Source organism: Diabrotica virgifera, chromosome 1 (assembly GCF_917563875.1).
Source record: "Diabrotica virgifera virgifera chromosome 1, PGI_DIABVI_V3a".
NCBI lineage: Eukaryota > Metazoa > Arthropoda > Insecta > Coleoptera > Chrysomelidae > Diabrotica > Diabrotica virgifera.
In genome coordinates this window covers 205,457,210-205,476,749 of record NC_065443.1, presented here as the reverse complement: position 1 = coordinate 205,476,749, position 19,540 = coordinate 205,457,210, and the positions used below count along the sequence as shown (strand labels likewise).

At 31.6% G+C, this 19,540-nt stretch overlaps 2 protein-coding genes and 1 long non-coding RNA gene across 3 annotated transcripts; 2 read left to right on the top strand and 1 right to left on the bottom strand.

Moving 5' to 3' along the window:
- Positions 1-310: 310 nt before the first annotated feature.
- On the bottom strand, positions 311-3,363 carry LOC126881890 (uncharacterized). The gene is made up of 2 exons (XR_007697048.1): positions 2,799-3,363; positions 311-628 (listed from the first exon to the last, which is right to left on the bottom strand). It is a non-coding gene; the product is annotated as an uncharacterized LOC126881890 (long non-coding RNA).
- A 6,303-nt stretch (positions 3,364-9,666) lies between these two features.
- On the top strand, positions 9,667-10,600 carry LOC126881872 (uncharacterized). The gene is made up of 2 exons (XM_050646524.1): positions 9,667-9,877; positions 10,306-10,600. Exons 1-2 carry the CDS (start codon positions 9,667-9,669, stop codon positions 10,422-10,424), a joined length of 330 nt encoding a protein of 109 aa, XP_050502481.1. The 3' UTR covers positions 10,425-10,600.
- Positions 10,601-18,081: 7,481 nt separating this feature from the next.
- Positions 18,082-19,155, top strand: LOC126881882 (uncharacterized). Its single transcript, XM_050646534.1, has 2 exons — positions 18,082-18,426; positions 18,861-19,155. Exons 1-2 carry the CDS (start codon positions 18,216-18,218, stop codon positions 18,977-18,979), a joined length of 330 nt encoding a protein of 109 aa, XP_050502491.1. The 5' UTR covers positions 18,082-18,215; the 3' UTR covers positions 18,980-19,155.
- The last annotated feature ends 385 nt before the right edge of the window (positions 19,156-19,540 follow it).

Here is a 19,540-nt window from a genome sequence, read left to right as displayed (position 1 = left end):
GTAAAACTATGGTTACCACAATTATGTTACGACTATTGCTGGTAAATGTACTTATTTGAAAACTAATTAATTCAAAATTCCTTCAATTTTTTGCCTATAAAAAATAATTTAGTCGGACATTAAATGTTGAAGGCACCACGGGTATTAACGATAATATCGCTTTCAGTCAACTTATATCCCTCAGGCCAAAGGCCCTCGGTATATACACCATTGACCTCAAGTGTTATTATCCTTATAATACCCTTGGTACCTTAACTATAATCTCACAATCAGCCCATAGAAGGTGTCAAACAAATAAAATATTTGGGAATCATACTTGATAATTTATTAACAATTAAACGATTACTTTATTGATTACAGTTAATTTATTTAATGGAAATTAAGGTAATAATAATAATAATGTTTATTCAAAAATAATCAAATATAAAATCTTCCTGAGACTAAAAACATATTTAAGTGTATAATTAATAAGAATTAACATAGGAAGCCACAAGGAAATAAATCTGCACGTAGCTATAGCCCAAAGTAACTCCTGTTATTTATCCAAATCTTTACTAGTCAAACACATTTGTTTTGAAATTCCAGCAGTTTCTTCTTTTTATACCTTTTAAATATCTGGTGGTTGTTCCTAAAACAAAGACATAAATAAAAATTCTACATTGTGTACCATAAAAAAATCATAAAAATGTGGAAAGTATCACAAGAATAAAGAAAAGTCCCAGATATAAAATTCACTATTAAAATAAAAATAGTAAATAATTATTTATATCTGACACTTTTCTTATTGGAACTTCTTTCTGGTAACATCCTTAATCTCTGACTTTTACAATTTATAAGACAAGAGATGATGAATAAAGAAAGGGAAAAGGACTCTGCAGTATACAGTTACATTCTGCTTTCATTAATCTAGAAAAAAGATCAGAAAGATAATTCAAAGTCCGAAATTGTAAAAGTCAAAAAGAGATTAAGGATGTACCAGAAAGGGGTTCCAATAAGAAAAGTTTCAGATTTAAATAATTATTTACTATTTTAATAGTGAATTTTGTATCTGGGACTTTTCTCTTTTCTTTAAGAGATATCGCTGAAGCATCCTAATAGTAGATAACTATTTTTGAAATTCCACTTAAATAGACAATTTGATTTCGTTTTGATTCAGAGGTGTGCAGGCAGCTCCACTGGGGACGCCGTAAGGCAGAAACAACTGTCTGGAGATTGTGTATCGCCTCTGGATCGAAAGGAAACATAAACTGTCTCTTCACTATCACAAGAGTATTTTAATATTTTTATTGAATAAAAGTAGTCAAAAAAAAGGACTAGTTGGTGGAGCGAAGAAATAAAAATAGCTGTGAAAGAAAAGAAAGTACCATGGAGAGCTTATCTAGAAAATAACAGTTAATAAGCAAGGAAGCTTGTGAAAGAAAAAGTTAAAAAAGCTAAATTGGAACAGTGGGAGAGATTTGGAGAAAAGATGGAGCAAGACAGTAGTAGGACAAACCAAAAATTGTTCTATTAAGGTCTGAAAAAATGAGAGGTAAATCAGGTAGTACTGTCGTGCAAATAAAAAAAAATAAAATGGAGAAACACTTACCCAACCACAAGATATAGTTAATAGATGGAGTAAATATTCCAAAGAGTTGAGTAATGAAATAACAATGGAAGAATTAACGGAAGCCATTGCAAAAATGAAAAATGGTAGTGGCAGGAATAGATAATATCAAAACACGATTGTTGAAATATATGGGGGAATCTGCATTACACTACTTACACAAATTACTGATAACAATTTGGAAACAGAAACGCATCCCAGAAGATTGGGCAACAGCAGTAATGGCTCTTCTGGTAAAGAAGGGAGGTAAAAAAGTAATGTTCAAATTATCGAGGTATTTTCATGCTAAGTGTACTGGCTAAGATTTATGAATGAACACTGGAGATGAGACTGAGAAAGAAAGTGGAACATCAACTAGACGATGCACAAAAAGGTTTCTGACCGGGCACAGTGTCCAAGATCATATCTTTACTATAAGACAATGGAAAAAGCCTTTGACAAGGTACCCGGACATCACATTTGGAAAGGGCTTGAACTGTTCGATGTTGGAGGAGAACTAATTGATGCAAGTAAAATTTATGTACTGGAACATTGTGCGAGCATTAAACTGTGAATCAAACAAATTTGCTAATACACAAGGAGTAAGGCAAGGTGGAGTTTTAAGCTCACTGCTATTCATTATATTATATATATGAATGAACCAATAAAAAAATGCAGTAGAGTCCCGAAAATTAGATTTAGGTTACCATTGATTAAAAAGTATAACTCTGAGTAAATGTGTATCTGCAGATGACATTGCATTGATACCAAGTTCAGAGAAATCTTTACAAAGCAACCTAAATTTATAGACGAGAGAACTTGCAGACAAAGGAATGAAAATAAAATTAGCAAAGACTAAAACTTTACTTATTTCCAAGACACTGAGAGAAATCCATATAAACCTAGACGGAAATTTAGTAGAACATATGAATGATTTTGAATATTTATAAACTATAATAGACAAAAAATGCAAAAAAAATGAACAACACAATTGCTAAAACATCACGATTATATCACTCCCTCACTACAGGTTTCATTAGCAAAAGAGAAATTAGTGAGAAGACAAAAGGGACAGTATATTATATACCTCCCTTCTCTGCTTCATGGAAGTGAAACATGGCTGGCTTTCCTAATAATTAAGCTTGAATTATCACATCTTTATTATTATTGTAGACATTTAAAATCCTTATTAATTGAATTACATTAAACTTACCACTTATAAAATGTTTACTTTTCATATTTTAATTTTAGTTCCCTTATATCTGTTCTTCTTGTGGCTTTTATCCATTGTCCCCGGCTTTGTTTGGATAATTCATTTAAATGTATTGCATGGGGAGCCTTGGGAACAGTACAAAATAAGACTTTTCCCTGTCTGCCCTACTCCCACAATTTACAACAATACAAGTTACATGTATAAGCTTCCCAAGAAAGAAAAACTGATAACTGCTATGGACTAATTCAGTTCTGTAGGCGATAAACTACTTTATATTTGATTTGCTGCACACAATTTCGCTGCACAATCGACAATAAAAACAAACAGGATATTCTTTACAAATGTAAATATTAGGATTAGGTTATGTTATGTTATGTGCCCCCCGTTAGGCCATATTCGGAAGTTCCTTGTCCCTTTGCTTGATTGGCACACCGATAATTTTCGTTTAATACTGTCCGCTGTCATGAGCCGCTGTCACATCCGCTGTCATTTTACACTCAAATGTCCATAGAATTTCGTACACTTACACTCAAAAGTGTAACACTAAAAAACAAAGGAACAGACCTATTATTTGATGGTGAGACGCGGCCTTCAGGATGTGACGTCACTAACTGTCACTTTCAGTTTGCTCAAACCAGTATGATCAAATTATTTGATGGTGGGACGCGGTCTTAATAGGCACTTTGACATCATTATTACCATGAAAATCGCTAACTTTAACGCGAAATGTCGCTAACTTTAACATCAAATAACATCGACTATTTATAGAGATTTATGTAGGTGAAGTGAAAGTGAAACGAAAGAATATTAATGCGTTGTTGGATGCCGAGTTTTGGGTTGTATAATATGAATGAGAAATGTATATATGCACTATATATATATATATATATATATATATATATATATATATATATATATATATATATATATATAAAACACTTTTGAGATTCGGTGGGTTGGAGTCAATAAAAAGGGGCTGTTAGAATACTATTTTTTATTACTCGAGCTTTCGAATGTGTTTACATTCATTTTCAAGAGCTAAAAAGTAACTGATAAAGTGGAAACAAAGATCATGTAAAAATATAACTCACCAGATAAATCTAGATTGGTTATTAAAACTTGCTAACATTAATACATATATATAAGAGGAAAACTATTAATATCCATAAAATGAATTCTTCTTTTTTCTTTACATTTATATATATATATATATATATATATATATATATATATATATATATATATATATATATATATATATATATATATATATATACAGTCGAACCCGCTTATTAGAATCCCTGCTATAGGAATATCCCGGTTTATGGAATATAAATTCAAGTTCCCGAAACATTTCCATTTACTCCTTAATAAATTTATCTGTTTATTGGAATAGGATCTAACTAGATAATACCGCTTATTAGCATATTTTGCAGGTCAAAGAATATTTTTTTTTACAATTTACTAAAAATTTAAATTATGTTTGGTATTATGGTTTGTCGTCAACGGCCGGTAGTGCTGGATTAGATATTATTAGGGTAATAAATATTTATTACTTTGTTAGGAATACCAATTCGATCTTTAGCATAGCCGACAAATGCATGGGTCATAAAATAATTTCTATTTGTCTACACAAAGGCACTGTTGCCTGTTATAAAATTGTTAGAAGCAGTTTGGTTAGAATTCACTCAGAGAGTACCTACTTGTTTGCAAGATGGAATTATGGCTTTGTTAAATTCGAAAAGAAGAGAAAAGAACAAGAATGTAACAATCCATTTCTTGACGCCAATAAAACTTCTATTCAACCAATGGATTAAGGATGACCACACGGATTAACAACGAAAAAGCTATAATTACCAATAATTTCTCAAGAAAAAAAAGTAATTTTGTTATATAGGTATGCATTTTAATAAGAAAATATTTACATATCTACATATTGCATACATTTCATATTAATTATATAATGTATTCATTCACATACATGTAATGTAATTTGGTATTTAACACATACATAGATAAGTACTAGTTACACTACTGTATTATTGACGTAAAAAGACCTAAAACCATTTACATACACTGAATATGTAGGTACATATAATATGATATACATATTGGCATAGTATGTAATAAAACTACATATTGGCATAGTATGTAGAACTACACATTGGCACAGTATGTAAATAATATTATTACGTATATTCGGTAACACTTATTTCGACTAGCCACCAATGATCGGTTATTAGAATATCCCGGTTATAAGAATATTTTTGCCTTGCACAAAGGCTATTCCAATAAGCGGGTTCGACTGTATATATATATATATATATATATATATATATATATATATATATATATATATACATATACTCATTAACCGATAATACGAAGCCAAAAGTTCCATATTGCCCTATTAATATGAAGCCCGCATCGACAATACGAGGCCCGACTCCGGGCTTCCTAAAGATTAACGTGTATATGTTTGAGCCTAAACTGTACGCTGCACAACGCTATCAATAACACATTTTTTTTTTGGGCTTCGAATTGTCAGGGAGTATCTCCAAACATACGCCATTTAGTTCATCGATTTGACGGGTAGGGGGCGTCTCGAACATTAGGTGTATATTTATATACACATTTAATATATTTACAGCGTATTCGAAGCCCGAGTTGATTCACATACAGTACGAGTCCCGTTGAATTGGCAACATTGCTTCAAAGTATTGGCGATTGTTTTTAATACTCGAGACACCTTGTGCGGATTTAATGAGCCAGCTTTCTAAATTGTAATGGTGTTTTTTATAGAAGTATATCAAAAATATATACCGGGTGCTGCATCTCATTACGCACCATAGGAATTACAATGCAAAAATAAAGAAATACATATTCCTGCTTCCCTAATTGTTTTAGCTAAAAAGTCCATAAGACTTTTTTTGTAGCAAATTACTTTTTATATCAGATGGCATTCTCAAAAGACGAATTTCCCCTTTCCATCACCTATTTGAGTTATTAAGGAACAATCAACACCTTTTTTAAAAATTTCAAAGATCTGTCATATTTGTTGGCACAAGATTATCGTCAATTTATCACACTAAAATAACTACAAAATGATTTATTTATTTTAAATGATTTAATACTATAATAATACTAATACTTAATACACTAGTCATAAAATTTAACATACAACACAGTTTTAATATTTAATTAAAGCAAGTGCTCGAATATTCCACCATTTTGAACTAAACAATACCCTAATCTATGGTAAAATTCTCTACGAACGTTAGCCAATATTCGAGGAGAAGTTTTTCTACATTCTTCGCGTATACTATTTTTAAGTTCTTCTAGTGAATTTAACTTTTTTTCGGAATAAATCCTGGTTTTCAAATGCCCCAAAGAAAAAAATCGTTTGGGGCAAGATCTCCAGACCTAGGGGTCCTCTTAATTTGGCAATTTGGTCCAATAATACAATCATTAAAACAATTGTTGAGAAATTCTTTTACAGTCTGGCTATTATGGGCAGGACATCCGTCCATTTGGAACCACACCTCGTGGTCTTCTCGGACAACCTCTGCCAAAGCAGGCAAAATGTCTTCCTCTAATAACATTATAAAACGTTCTGCAGTTAGATTTTCCTCGTAGAAAAAGGGCCCAATTAAGTGATGACCTATTATTCCCAACCAGACATTTGTCTTCTTTGGGTACTGGGTGCGTGTTTCTAGAAAAAGCTGCGGTTTTTCAGTAGCCCATATCCTACAATTTTGTATATTGGGTTCATTGTTCAGAGTTAAAGTACATTCGTCCGTAAAACAGATATTTTTTAAAAACTCGCTATCACGATTGGCCCGCTCTTGCATCTCAAAACAGAACTCCGTACGTTTTTCAAAGTCTCCTTCTAATAGTTCTTGGTGACATTGGAACTTACACGATTTAAACTTTTGTTTATGCAAAATTCTCGAGATGGTCGAATTATTAGCTATAGTACGTAAACTACTTCGAGGGTTCTCAACTACAGCAGTTGTAACATCTTCTTCTTCTTAATATGCCGTACCCGATATCGGCCGTTGGCGGCCTCTCGCGTCTAACTATGTTGTGCATAATTCAAGTGATTACACAGATAGACGGGACCTACAGTTTAATGCCGGTTCCGAACGTTGTTGTAACATACTCAGCATTAACAGGATCTTCATTCTGTCGGGGTTGCCTTCTTGTACACTTGCAGTGTACCACAGTTCCGAAATCTTCAAATTTTTTGACTATCCTTCCGATCGTGGTATGATTTGGAATGGGACGATTTGAATATTTGGCACTAAATAATGCACTTATTTCCCGTGTACTAGTTCCAGAATAATACAATTTTATAATTTATACTTTTTCTTGTATGGAATAAATCATTTTGCAGTTATTTTAGTGTGATAAATTCATGATAATCTTGTGCCAACAAATATGACAGATCTTTGGAGGTTTTTAAAAAAGGTGTTGATTGTTCCTTAATAACTCAAATAGGTGATGGAAAGGGGAAGATATTTTCGACGATTTTCACTCCACGACTAAAATAATTCGTTTTTTGAGAATGCCATCTGATATAAAAAGTAATTTGCTACAAAAAAAGTCCTATGGACTTTTTAGCTAAAACAATTAGGAAAGCAGGAATATGTGTTTCTTTATTTTTGCATTGTAATTCCTATGGTGCGTAATGAGATGCAGCACCCGGTATATTTATAATATACTGTATTATACATAAATAAGTTATACACGACTTAAGTAACCAGTAGAGTAAACATTTTCACCGAGTAAACTAATTTACAGTCAAATTTCAATTCAAACGCATTACTATCAATTATTATTGTCAAATATTTTTGCTTTAGTCAAACCAAATTACTCTAAAAGCTGTTAATGTTATTTCTCTTCCGTTTTTTTTTTCGTATTTAAGAACGGGAATAAAGTATGGGTAGAGTTATTAAAAGAACGATCTTACTCTTTCGATTGGTTGAAGAAAAATAATTTACTGAATGGGCATAGTTGTTTCTAACTATCAAAACTACGTTATCACGGATATTGATTTTTTTTGTTAAATTTAAATAATACTCTAAAAAACAATAGGGCAAATTATTGATTTCTTGAAACTCTTCTCTCAAAACATAAAAGAAAACAAATAATTAATGTTATTTCGAATAAAATGAGAGAGTTGGGCCGTTTACTTATTACATTAAAAAAATCATATGATATTAAAAATTTATTTGATGCCTTGAAACCAGAACTATTTAATTACCTAATACTTGCTACCAAAGAAATAAGTGGTTATAGTGTAGAGAGTAAAAGTTTCAAATCACCATCACTAGCGTTGCATATGGGATCCAACTTGAAAACGGTTTGTGATGTAGCATACAAACTAGTTCTAGAAAAAAAAAACGTCTTCCTGGTATAGAATAGATCGATAAGAAAATTAAAAAAACCGAAATTAAAGATCTAAGAAAGTTAATTGAGGGTCACTGGTGTAACGAACTGTCTAGTTTAGCTTTGAAAACCCTTAAAGAGAAACACTGGGAAAAGCCTTTCCAATTGCCACTAGCAAGTGATATAAAGCTTTTTAATGACTACTTAAATGCGCTATCAGCTGAATCGTTTAAACTACTTCAGGAAAATACCAATATTAGAAGTAATTATAAAAAATTGACAGAATGTATTTTGGCTAAGACGGTGATTTTTAACCGTAGAAGAGTAGGGGACGTGCAGTATTTAACAGTAGAAACCTACGGGAGGAACTACGATACACTTAATCAAGAAAGTTTTACAGAGGCACTCACTGAAGTTGAAAAGATTATATATAAAAATCATAGGCGTGTTGTAACTGGAAGTAAAGGCTCAAAACCTGTTCCAATTTTATTTTCAATCCAGACGCAAAAATACATTAGACTTTTACTAAAAGTCAGACAAGAAACCAATGTTGTACCAGAAACCAATCCATATCTTTTTGCAAATCCTGATTCCGAAGATCGCTGGATGTCTGGCGCAAACACAATTAGAAAGATAGCTATTAATTGTGGAGCCAAACATCCAGAACTATTGACATCAACTAGATTTAGGAAACAAATTGCCACGACTCTGCAATTATTAGCCCTCGATGATGACGAAATGGATCAAATCGCCACTTTTATGGGACATACAAAGAAGACACATACCGAGTTTTACAGGTAATGTTAACTTTAAGAGTATGCATGCACTGTTAATTTTGGTTAGGATTTTTTTAAACTTTTTATGCTTGATATGATATATCATACATAATGTAATAGAATTAGCAACAATGGTTAAGTTTCGAAAAGTTTACTTTAAAGGTATCTCGTACACAAAATATTTCAAAAAGCTTTCTGTGAAAAATAGTTAAAACCGGGTTTTAATTGTTCCTTGTCCGAACTTAGCAAAACGCGTGTTGAGTCTAAATTTGTTTAACGAATACACATTTCTTTTTAAAATTTACCAGCATATTTTCTTTCAGCCTTTCCGATATATTTGAATGCGATATATGAAAAATCGTTATTTCCCCTTTAATATTCGAAAATCGTTGTTAGAATGTATGCTTCATAAATCCGTATTTAAAATAAATTATTGTTCTATTAGACTCTCACTGTTTCCGATAAGGTAAATTCGATGGATACTTAAACCATGTATCTACATAGACATTTAAATCGTTTTAAAATTAATAAGATACTTTTAGACTACCGCAAGATATCTACCAGACTGCTAAAGTAGCCAAGATTCTTTTACTTATGGAAAAAGGCAAGGGAAATCGGTACCGAGGAAAAAAATAAGTGAAATCAATATAGATGATAACGAATACTACAGCTCTGAATACGAAGGCGATGAAGAACCGATTATGCAGAAGGTGCTAAAGCGGGTTACAAGGGAAAAAAAACCTGAAGACGAATTAGATACTGGAGATTCTGACAGATATGTGCATCAGTCAACGGAACGTGATCAACATAATGAAAACACATTATCAAGAAATTATTTTAAAAAGGCGACTAGTCCGTTTCACGAATCTAACGAAGAAAATAGTGAAGAACCACCAACAAAAAAAACTAAAGGTATTAATAAGTAAAAGTGTCTACGATCATCACAAAACAAAACTTTTTGATATTCCGCCATATTTTGTTTAAAGTTACGTTATCAATGAATAAATATAAAAGTAAAAAGATAAAAGAAAGAAAAAACGGCAATACCTGAGAGTTTTCCCTACTTTTGTTTTTTCAAAATTACCACCGTTATTACCAGGTTAACATAGAAAATATTTTTGGCGGTTAGAAATTTTAATATTAAAATAAAACTTTAAATGAATATAGGTCATAACTTTTTAAACGACCACTTTACTTTTCTGCGCTTAAAATTTGGATTATTCCTGTGGATCCGTCCCTGGAAAAAATATGAAATAATAATATTAGATATTAAAATATTTAGTTAAAATACATTCATACGTGATTTTTTTTGTATTTTTTTAACGTTTTGACGTTTTTAGAATCATCCACGAAATCCATCCAGAGATTCAGAGCCAAATGGTCAGATAATGAAAAACAAGTTTTACTTCAGTACTTTGAAAAACATATTGAAAAAAAAAATTACCCCTCGGAAACATGAATGTGACGAACTACTGAAACTACCTCCACACGTGTTCGAAAATAAGGACTGGGTCCGAATAAAAACATATGTGTATAATACATTCCGTGAAAGGAAGTGATTGCTTATTTTTATTTTTACTGAACCACATACTCGTAATAGATTATTTTTAGTTCCAATAAATTACTTTTAAATAATATATATTTTATTTTCAAAAATGTTTAAACCTAAACAAATCGGATTTTTCTACGAAAAGATCATTTTTAAATATGATCAGGTACGCAATATAAAATAGTGAAAGTTGAGAAATCTGACAACCCTGTCGGGCTTCATATAGTCTGGTAAATATAAACATTTTATACAATTGGCTTCGTATTACCTTCAAATGTTTGGGCTTCGAAAGACCTAAACTATATATCTACTATTTGTGTATTAAAATAACTTACCCCTCAAAGGTTGCCTTTACTAACTTTAGAATTTCCTATATAACTACATAAAATACACTCCTCTATCGGGCGTATTAAGGGTGGGCTTCCGGTTGTCTGACTAATATAGTGGGCTTGGTATTAATAGAGTAATGTGTATATATATATATATATATATATATATATATATATATATATATATATATACTCATTAACCGATAATACGAAGCCAAAAGTTCCATATTGCCCTATTAATATGAAGCCCGCATCGACAATACACTCCGGGCTTCCTAAAGATTAACGTGTATATGTGTGAGCCTAAACTGTACGCTGCACAACGCTATCAATAACACATTTTTTTTTTGGGCTTCGAATTGTCAGGGAGTATCTCCAAACATACGCCATTTAGTTCATCGATTTGATGGGTAGGGGGCGTCTCGAACATTAGGTGTATATTTATATACACATTTAATACATTTACAGCGTATTCGAAGCCCGAGTTGATTCACATACAGTACGAGTCCCGTTGAATTGGCAACATTGCTTCAAAGTATTGGCGATTGTTTTTAATACTCGAGACACCTTGTGCGGATTTAATGAGCCAGCTTTCTAAATTGTAATGGTGTTTTTTATAGAAGTATATCAAAAATATATACCGGGTGCTGCATCTCATTACGCACCATAGGAATTACAATGCAAAAATACAGAAATACATATTCCTGCTTCCCTAATTGTTTTAGCTAAAAAGTCCATAAGACTTTTTTTGTAGCAAATTACTTTTTATATCAGATGGCATTCTCAAAAAACGAATTATTTTAGTCGTGGAGTGAAAATTGTCGAAAATATCTTCCCCTTTCCATCACCTATTTGAGTTATTAAGGAACAATCAACACCTTTTTTAAAAAATTCAAAGATCTGTCATATTTGTTGGCACAAGATTATCGTCAATTTATCATACTAAAATAACGCAAAATGATTTATTTATTTTAAATGATTTAATACTATAATAATACTAATACTTAATACACTAATCATAAAATTTAACATACAACACAGTTTTAATATTTAATTAAAGCAAGTGCTCGAATATTCCACCATTTTGAACTAAACAATACCCTAATCTATTTAGTCCAAGTAATGAAGCTTAAAATACGACAAAACCTCGCAATTTTTACAGAATGGATCGATTTGCTTGAAAATTTGAGAATAAGTAGTGGATAGTCCAAGGATCAAAATCTATATGAGGCCGAAAGGCGCTTTTACCATGGGGGTGGTTGCCACCCCATCTCGTGGGTGGAAATTTTTTATTTTAATTTGACCACAAAAGTTGGTAAACACATTCATTCTAAGCAAAAAACGTTCTATACATTTTTTTGATAAAGGTAATAGTTTTCGATTTATTCGCTATCGAAAGTGTTGGTTTAAATCGAAAAAATCATTGTTTTTAATCAGTTTTCTGCTAATAACTCAAAAAGTTTTCGTTCTATCAAAACAAGTTTGCTTAACAAAAATGTACCTTTTGAAAAAATAAACAAAACCGTTTTTTATAATTTGCTTTAAGACCAATAGTAATCGAGCTATACTTTATTATATGTTAGCTCTTCTTCGTAAAATGCTAAATATTGTTGTTTCAAAGTCAAAAGACGGGAGAACTATGCATTTTTCGAGGATAACTTGTTCAAGCTAATTTAAAGTATTTAAAAATATCTATCTCCAGAAAAAAATAGTCCCTAGCTAAAAAATTAAGTGACTTATAGTAAAAAGATTGTCAGTCCCTATTTTTTTCAGCGAAAAAATGATCGGAAACTTCCCCCTACTCTCCACCCTAATTAATATTGGTCATTAACCTTATTTGGTCTTCTTAATTTATGTCTTATTAATAGGTTCTAGAGGTTTGACCGGCTTAGAATGATTAGTTTTTAAAAAGAATTGAGTTAAAAGCGAATAACGAATTTTTGTAATTTGGTAAAAAATACCCTTTTCTTCAGAATAGAAAGATTAGCATCAGAGTTACGAAAAATATTTAAATACAAAATTGTAGCTTATTTAATTCCCAAGAACATGGATTGCAAAAATTTTTTCTACAGCAAAAATTGAGTGAGCCATTGAAAATTAAAACTTGTAATAACATGCAAAAACCACCTTTACCAACCCCTTCAAAGTCACCTCTTTTTGCGAATGTGGATTTTAAAAGGATTTAATATTGATAGCATTATAGGTCCTGTAAAAACCTACAAATTTCTTTTTTAACAAACTTTCTAGGTCAAACAAATGAAATAGAGAATGTGGAAAAATCCCCTTACGAATAACTCACACATCCACTATTTCTGGCTGGGAAAAATTTTTCGAATAGAATCAAAGATCCAAACACCAGTTCTTAGAAATGTGTTTCATTTTTTCCACATTCTCTATTTCATTTGTTTGATTTCGTACGAGTGGTCGTTAAACCAGTACCTGTGGATCTTTTGATCACTGAGTGTGTTTCAAAGATCTACATCTTTTGTTTTTTCATAAACTTTCTAGGATAAAAAATAAAAAGTTACTGTTAAAAAATGAATATATTTTTTTGAAAAAAAAAGGAGATATTCAATTGGAAGCATACCTAATAATGTAAGTTAGCGGTGTTCTTAGTCATCGGCCTTATTCGTTCTTCTTTATTTATGTATTAATAATATATTCCAGAAGTTTGACTGGCTTAGAATGATTATTTAAAAAAAATGGAGTTAAAAACGAATAACGAATTTTTGTAGTTTGGTAAAAAATGCCCTTTTCTTCAGAATAGAAAGATTAGCATCAGAGATACGAAAAAATATTTAAATATAAAATTGTAGCTTATTTAATTCCCAAGAACTTGGATTGGAAAACTTTTTTCTACGGTAAAAATTGAGTGAATAGTAAATGAGTATAATACCGAAAAACATTGATTTTTCGATATAAAACTAACACTTTCGATAGCGAATAAATCGAAAACTATTATTTTCATCAAAAAAATGTATAGAACATTTTTTGCTTAGTATGAATGTTTTTATCAACTTTTGCAGTCAAAATATAATAAAAAATTTCCAGTCCCGAGACGGGGTGGAAACCACCCCCATGGTAAAAGCGCCTTTCGGCATCATATAGATTTTGATCCTTGGACTATCCACTACTTATTCTCAAATTTTCAAGCAAATCGATCCATTCTGTAAAAATTGCGAGGTGAAAAGCTTCGGTTCCTGGACTAATTGTAAAATTCTCTACGAACGTTAGCCAATATTCGAGGAGAAGTTTTTCTACATTCTTCGCGTATACTATTTTTAAGTTCTTCTAGTGAATTTATCTTTTTTTCGGAATAAATCCTGGTTTTCAAATGCCCCCAAAGAAAAAAATCGTTTGGGGCAAGATCTCCAGACCTAGGGGGCCTCTTAATTTGGCAATTTGGTCCAATAATACAATCATTAAAACAATTGTTGAGAAATTCTTTTACAGTCTGGCTATTATGGGCAGGACATCCGTCCATTTGGAACCACACCTCGTGGTCTTCTCGGACAACCTCTGCCAAAGCAGGCAAAATGTCTTCCTCTAATAACATTATAAAACGTTCTGCAGTTAGATTTTCCTCGTAGAAAAAGGGCACAATTAAGTGATGACCTATTATTCCCAACCAGACATTTGTCTTCTTCGGGTACTGGGTGCGTATTTCTAGAAAAAGCTGCGGTTTTTCAGTAGCCCATATCCTACAATTTTGTATATTGGGTTCATTGTTCAGAGTGAAAGTACATTCGTCCGTAAAACAGATATTTTTTAAAAACTCGCTATCACGATTGGCCCGCTCTTGCATCTCAAAACAGAACTCCGTACGTTTTTCAAAGTCTCCTTCTAATAGTTCTTGGTGACATTAGAACGTATACGATTTAAACTTTTGTTTATGCAAAATTCTCGAGATGGTCGAATTATTAGCTATAGTACGCAAACTACTTCGAGGGTTCTCAACTACAGCAGTTGTAACATCTTCTTCTTCTTAATATGCCGTACCCGATATCGGGCGTTGGCGACCTCTCGCGTCTAACTATGTTGTGCATAATTCAAGTGATCACACGGATAGACGGGACCAACAGTTTAATGCCGGTTCCGAACGTTGTTGTAACATACTCAGCATTAACAGGATATTGATTCTGTCGGGGTTGCCTTCTTGTACACTTGCAGTGTACCACAGTTCCGAAATCTTCAAATTTTTTGACTATCCTTCCGATCGTGGTATGATTTGGAATGGGACTATTTGAATATTTGGCACTAAATAATGCACTTATTTCCCGTGTACTAGTTCCAGAATAATACAATTTTATAATTTATACTTTTTTGTATGGAATAAATCATTTTGCAGTTATTTTAGTGTGATAAATTGATGATAATCTTGTGCCAACAAATATGACAGATCTTTGAAGTTTTTAAAAAAGGTGTTGATTGTTCCTTAATAACTCAAATAGGTGATGGAAAGGGGAAGATATTTAGGACGATCTTCACTCCACCACTAAAATAATTCGTTTTTTGAGAATGCCATCTGATATAAAAAGTAATTTGCTACAAAAAAAAGTCCTATGGACTTTTTAGCTAAAACAATTAGGGAAGCAGGAATATGTGTTTCTTTATTTTTGCATTGTAATTCCTATGGTGCGTAATGAGATGCAGCACCCGGTATATTTATAATATACTGTATTATACATAAATAAGTTATACACGACTTAAGTAACCAGTAGAGGAAACATTTTCACTAATTTACACTCAAATTTCAATTCAAACGCATTACTATCAATTATTATTGTCAAATATTTTTGCTTTAGTCACACCCAAATTACTCTAAAAGCTGTTAATGTTATTTCTCTTCCGTTTTTTTTTTCGTATTTAAGAACGGGAATAAAGTATGGGTAGAGTTATTAAAAGAACGATCTTACTCTTTCGATTGGTTGAAGAAAAAAAATTTACTGAATGTGCATAGTTGTTTCTAATTATAAAAACTACGTTATCACGGATATTGATTTTTTTTTGTTAAATTTAAATAATACTCTAAAAAACAATAGGGCAAATTCTTGATTTAATAATTCTTGTATTTTCATTTTTTTAAGAAATTTATTCGTGGATACTACAATTATGATTTTGAACAAATATATGATTATTCAAAGGTGTTAGTAAGCAAGATAATTAAAAGAACTGAAATGCTAAAGCTGTCCTTCCAGGCACCTTTTCAGGCACCATCCAGATAATAAGGAAGTTCAGTTAATCAAATCTCTAAAACCCAAAAGTAAGGAACGTATGGAACTTGTAGCTGCTTTAAGAAAACAAGGATATTTTATTCTACAAACAGAAAAAAATATTGCACGCCTTGTTAAATCTTCAAAAAAACTAGATCCAAAATACTTTGTTTGTAGTCATTGTCTGGGACATTACACTAAAGAGTTTTTAAGCAAACACGTTAAAAGCTGTAAAAATAGGTCATCGTCAAACCCAAAGAATTGTTTATCTGCTTCACAAACTTTTATGGCGATGGTTAATGTGAAAAACTCAACTTTTTTAAAAAATGCTCGAATTAAAGACGAAGTATTCAGTATCATGAGTCCTGATGACATAAGTGAAGCAGTAAAGAATGATACCCTAATCTGTATGTACGGCGAAACTCTTCTCTCAAAACAAAAGAAAACAAATAATTAATGTTATTTCGAATAAAATGAGAGAGTTGGGCCGTTTACTTATTACATTAAAAAAATCATATGATATTAAAAATTTATTTGATGCGTTGAAACCAGAACTATTTAATTACCTAATACTTGCTACCAAAGAAATAAGTGGTTATAGTGTAGAGAGTAAAAGCTTCAAATCACCATCACTAGCGTTGCATATGGGATCCAACTTGAAAACGGTTTGTGATGTAGCATACAAACTAGTTCTAGAAAAAAAACGTCTTCCTGGTATAGAATGGATCGATCAGAAAATTAAAAAAACCGAAATTAAAGATCTAAGAAAGTTAATTGAGGGTCACTGGTGTAACGAACTGTCTGGTTTAGCTTTGAAAACCCTTAAAGAGAAACACTGGGAAAAGCCTTTGCAATTGCCACTAGCAAGTGATAAAGCTTTTTAATGACTACTTAAATGCGCTATCAGCTGAATCGTTTAAACTACTTCTGGAAAATACCAATATTAGAAGTAATTATAAAAAATTGACAGAATGTATTTTGGCTAAGACGGTGATTTTTAACCGTAAAAGAGTAGGGGACGTGCAGTATTTAACAGTAGAAACCTACGGGAGGAACTACGATACACTTAATCAAGAAAGTTTTACAGAGGCACTCACTGAAGTTGAAAAGATTATATATAAAAATCATATTCGTGTTGTAACTGAAGGTAAAGGCTCAAAACCTGTTCCAATTTTATTTTCAATCCAGACGTAAAAATACATTAGCCTTTTACTAAAAGTCAGACAAGAAACCAATGTTGTACCAGAAACCAATCCATATCTTTTTGTAAATCCTGATTCCGAAGATCGCTGGATGTCTGGCGCAAACACAATTAGAAAGATAGCTATTAATTGTGGAGCCAAACATCCAGAACTATTGACATCAACTAGATTTAGGAAACAAATTGCCACGACTCTGCAATTATTAGCCATTATTATTTGTGGAACAAATCGCCACTTTTATGGGACATACAAAGAAGACACATACCGAGTTTTACAGGTAATGTCAACTTTAAGAGTATGCATGCACTGTTAATTTCGGTTAGGATTTTTTTAAACTTTTTATGCTTGATATGATATATCATACATAATGTAATAGAATTAGCAACAATGGTTAAGTTTCGAAAAGTTTACTTTAAAGGTATCTCGTACACAAAATATTTCAAAAAGCTTTCTTTGAAAAATAGTTAAAACCGGGTTTTAATTGTTCCTTGTCCGAACTTAGCAAAACGCGTGTTGAGTCTAAATTTGTTTAATGAATAAACATTTCTTTTTAAAATTTACCAGCATATTTTCTTTCAGTCTTTCCGATATATTTGAATGCGATATATGAAAAATCGTTATTTCCCCTTTAATATTCGAAAATCGTTGTTAGAATGTATGCTTCATAAATCCGTATTTAAAATAAATTATTGTTCTATTAGACTCTCACTGTTTCCGATAAGGTAAATTCGATGGATACCTAAACCATGTATCTACATAGACATTTAAATCGTGTTAAAATTAATAAAACACTTTTAGACTACCGCAAGATATCTAACAGACTGCTAAAGTAGCCAAGATTCTTTTACTTATGGAAAAAGGCAAGGGAAATCGGTACCGAGGAAAAAATTAAGTGAAATTAATATAGATGATAACGAATACTATGGCTCTGAATACGAAGGCGATGAAGAACCGATTATGCAGAAGGTGCTAAAGCGGGTTACAAGGGAAAAAAAACCTGAAGACGAATTAGATACTCGAGATTCTGACAGATATGTGCATCAGTCAACGGAACGTGATCAACATAATGAAAACACATTATCAAGAAATTATTTTAAAAAGGCGGCTAGTCCGTTTCACGAATTTAACGAAGAAAATAGTGAAGAACCACCAACAAAAAAAACTAAAGGTATGAATAGTAAAAGTAAAAGTGTCTACGATCATCACAAAACAAAATTTTTTGATATTCCGCCATATTTTGTTTAAAGTTACGTTATCAATGAATAAATATAAAAGTAAAAAGATAAAAGAAAGAAAAAACGGGAATACCTGAGATTTTTCCCTACTTTTGTTTTTTCAAAATTACCACCGTTATTACCAGGTTAACATAGAAAATATTTTTGGCGGTTAGAAATTTTAATATTAAAATAAAACTTTAAATGAATATAGGTCATAACTTTTTAAACGACCACTTTACTTTTCTGCGCTTAAAATTTGGATTATTCCTGTGGATCCGTCCCTGGAAAAAATATGAAATAATAATATTAGATATTAAAATATTTAGTTAAAATACATTCATACGTGATTTTTTTTTGTATTTTTTTAACGTTTTGACGTTTTTAGAATCATCCACGAAATCCATCCAGAGATTCAGAGCCAAATGGTCAGATATTGAAAAACAAGTTTTACTTCAGTACTTTGAAAAACATATTGAAAAAAAAAATTACCCCTCGGAAACGTGAATGTGACGAACTACTGAAACTACATCCACACGTGTTCGAAAATAAGGACTGGGTCCGAATAAAAACATATGTGTATAATACATTCCGTGAAAGGAAGTGATTGCTTATTTTTATTTTTACTGAACCACATACTCGTAATAGATTATTTTTAGTTCCAATAAATTACTTTTAAATAATATATATTTTATTTTCAAAAATGTTTAAACCTAAACAAATCCGATTTTTGTACGAAAAGATCATTTTTAAATATGATCAGGTACGCAATATAAAATAGTGAAAGTTGAGAAATCTGACAACCCTGTCGGGCTTCATATAGTCTGGTAAATATAAACATTTTATACAATTGGCTTCGTATTACCTTCAAATGTATGGGCTTCGAAAGACCTAAACCATATATCTACTATTTGTGTATTAAAATAACTTACCCCTCAAAGGTTGCCTTTACTAACTTTAGAATTTCCTATATAACTACATAAAATACACTCCTCTATCGGGCGTATTAAGGGTGGGCTTCCGGTTGTCTGACTAATATAGTGGGCTTGGTATTAATAGAGTAATGTG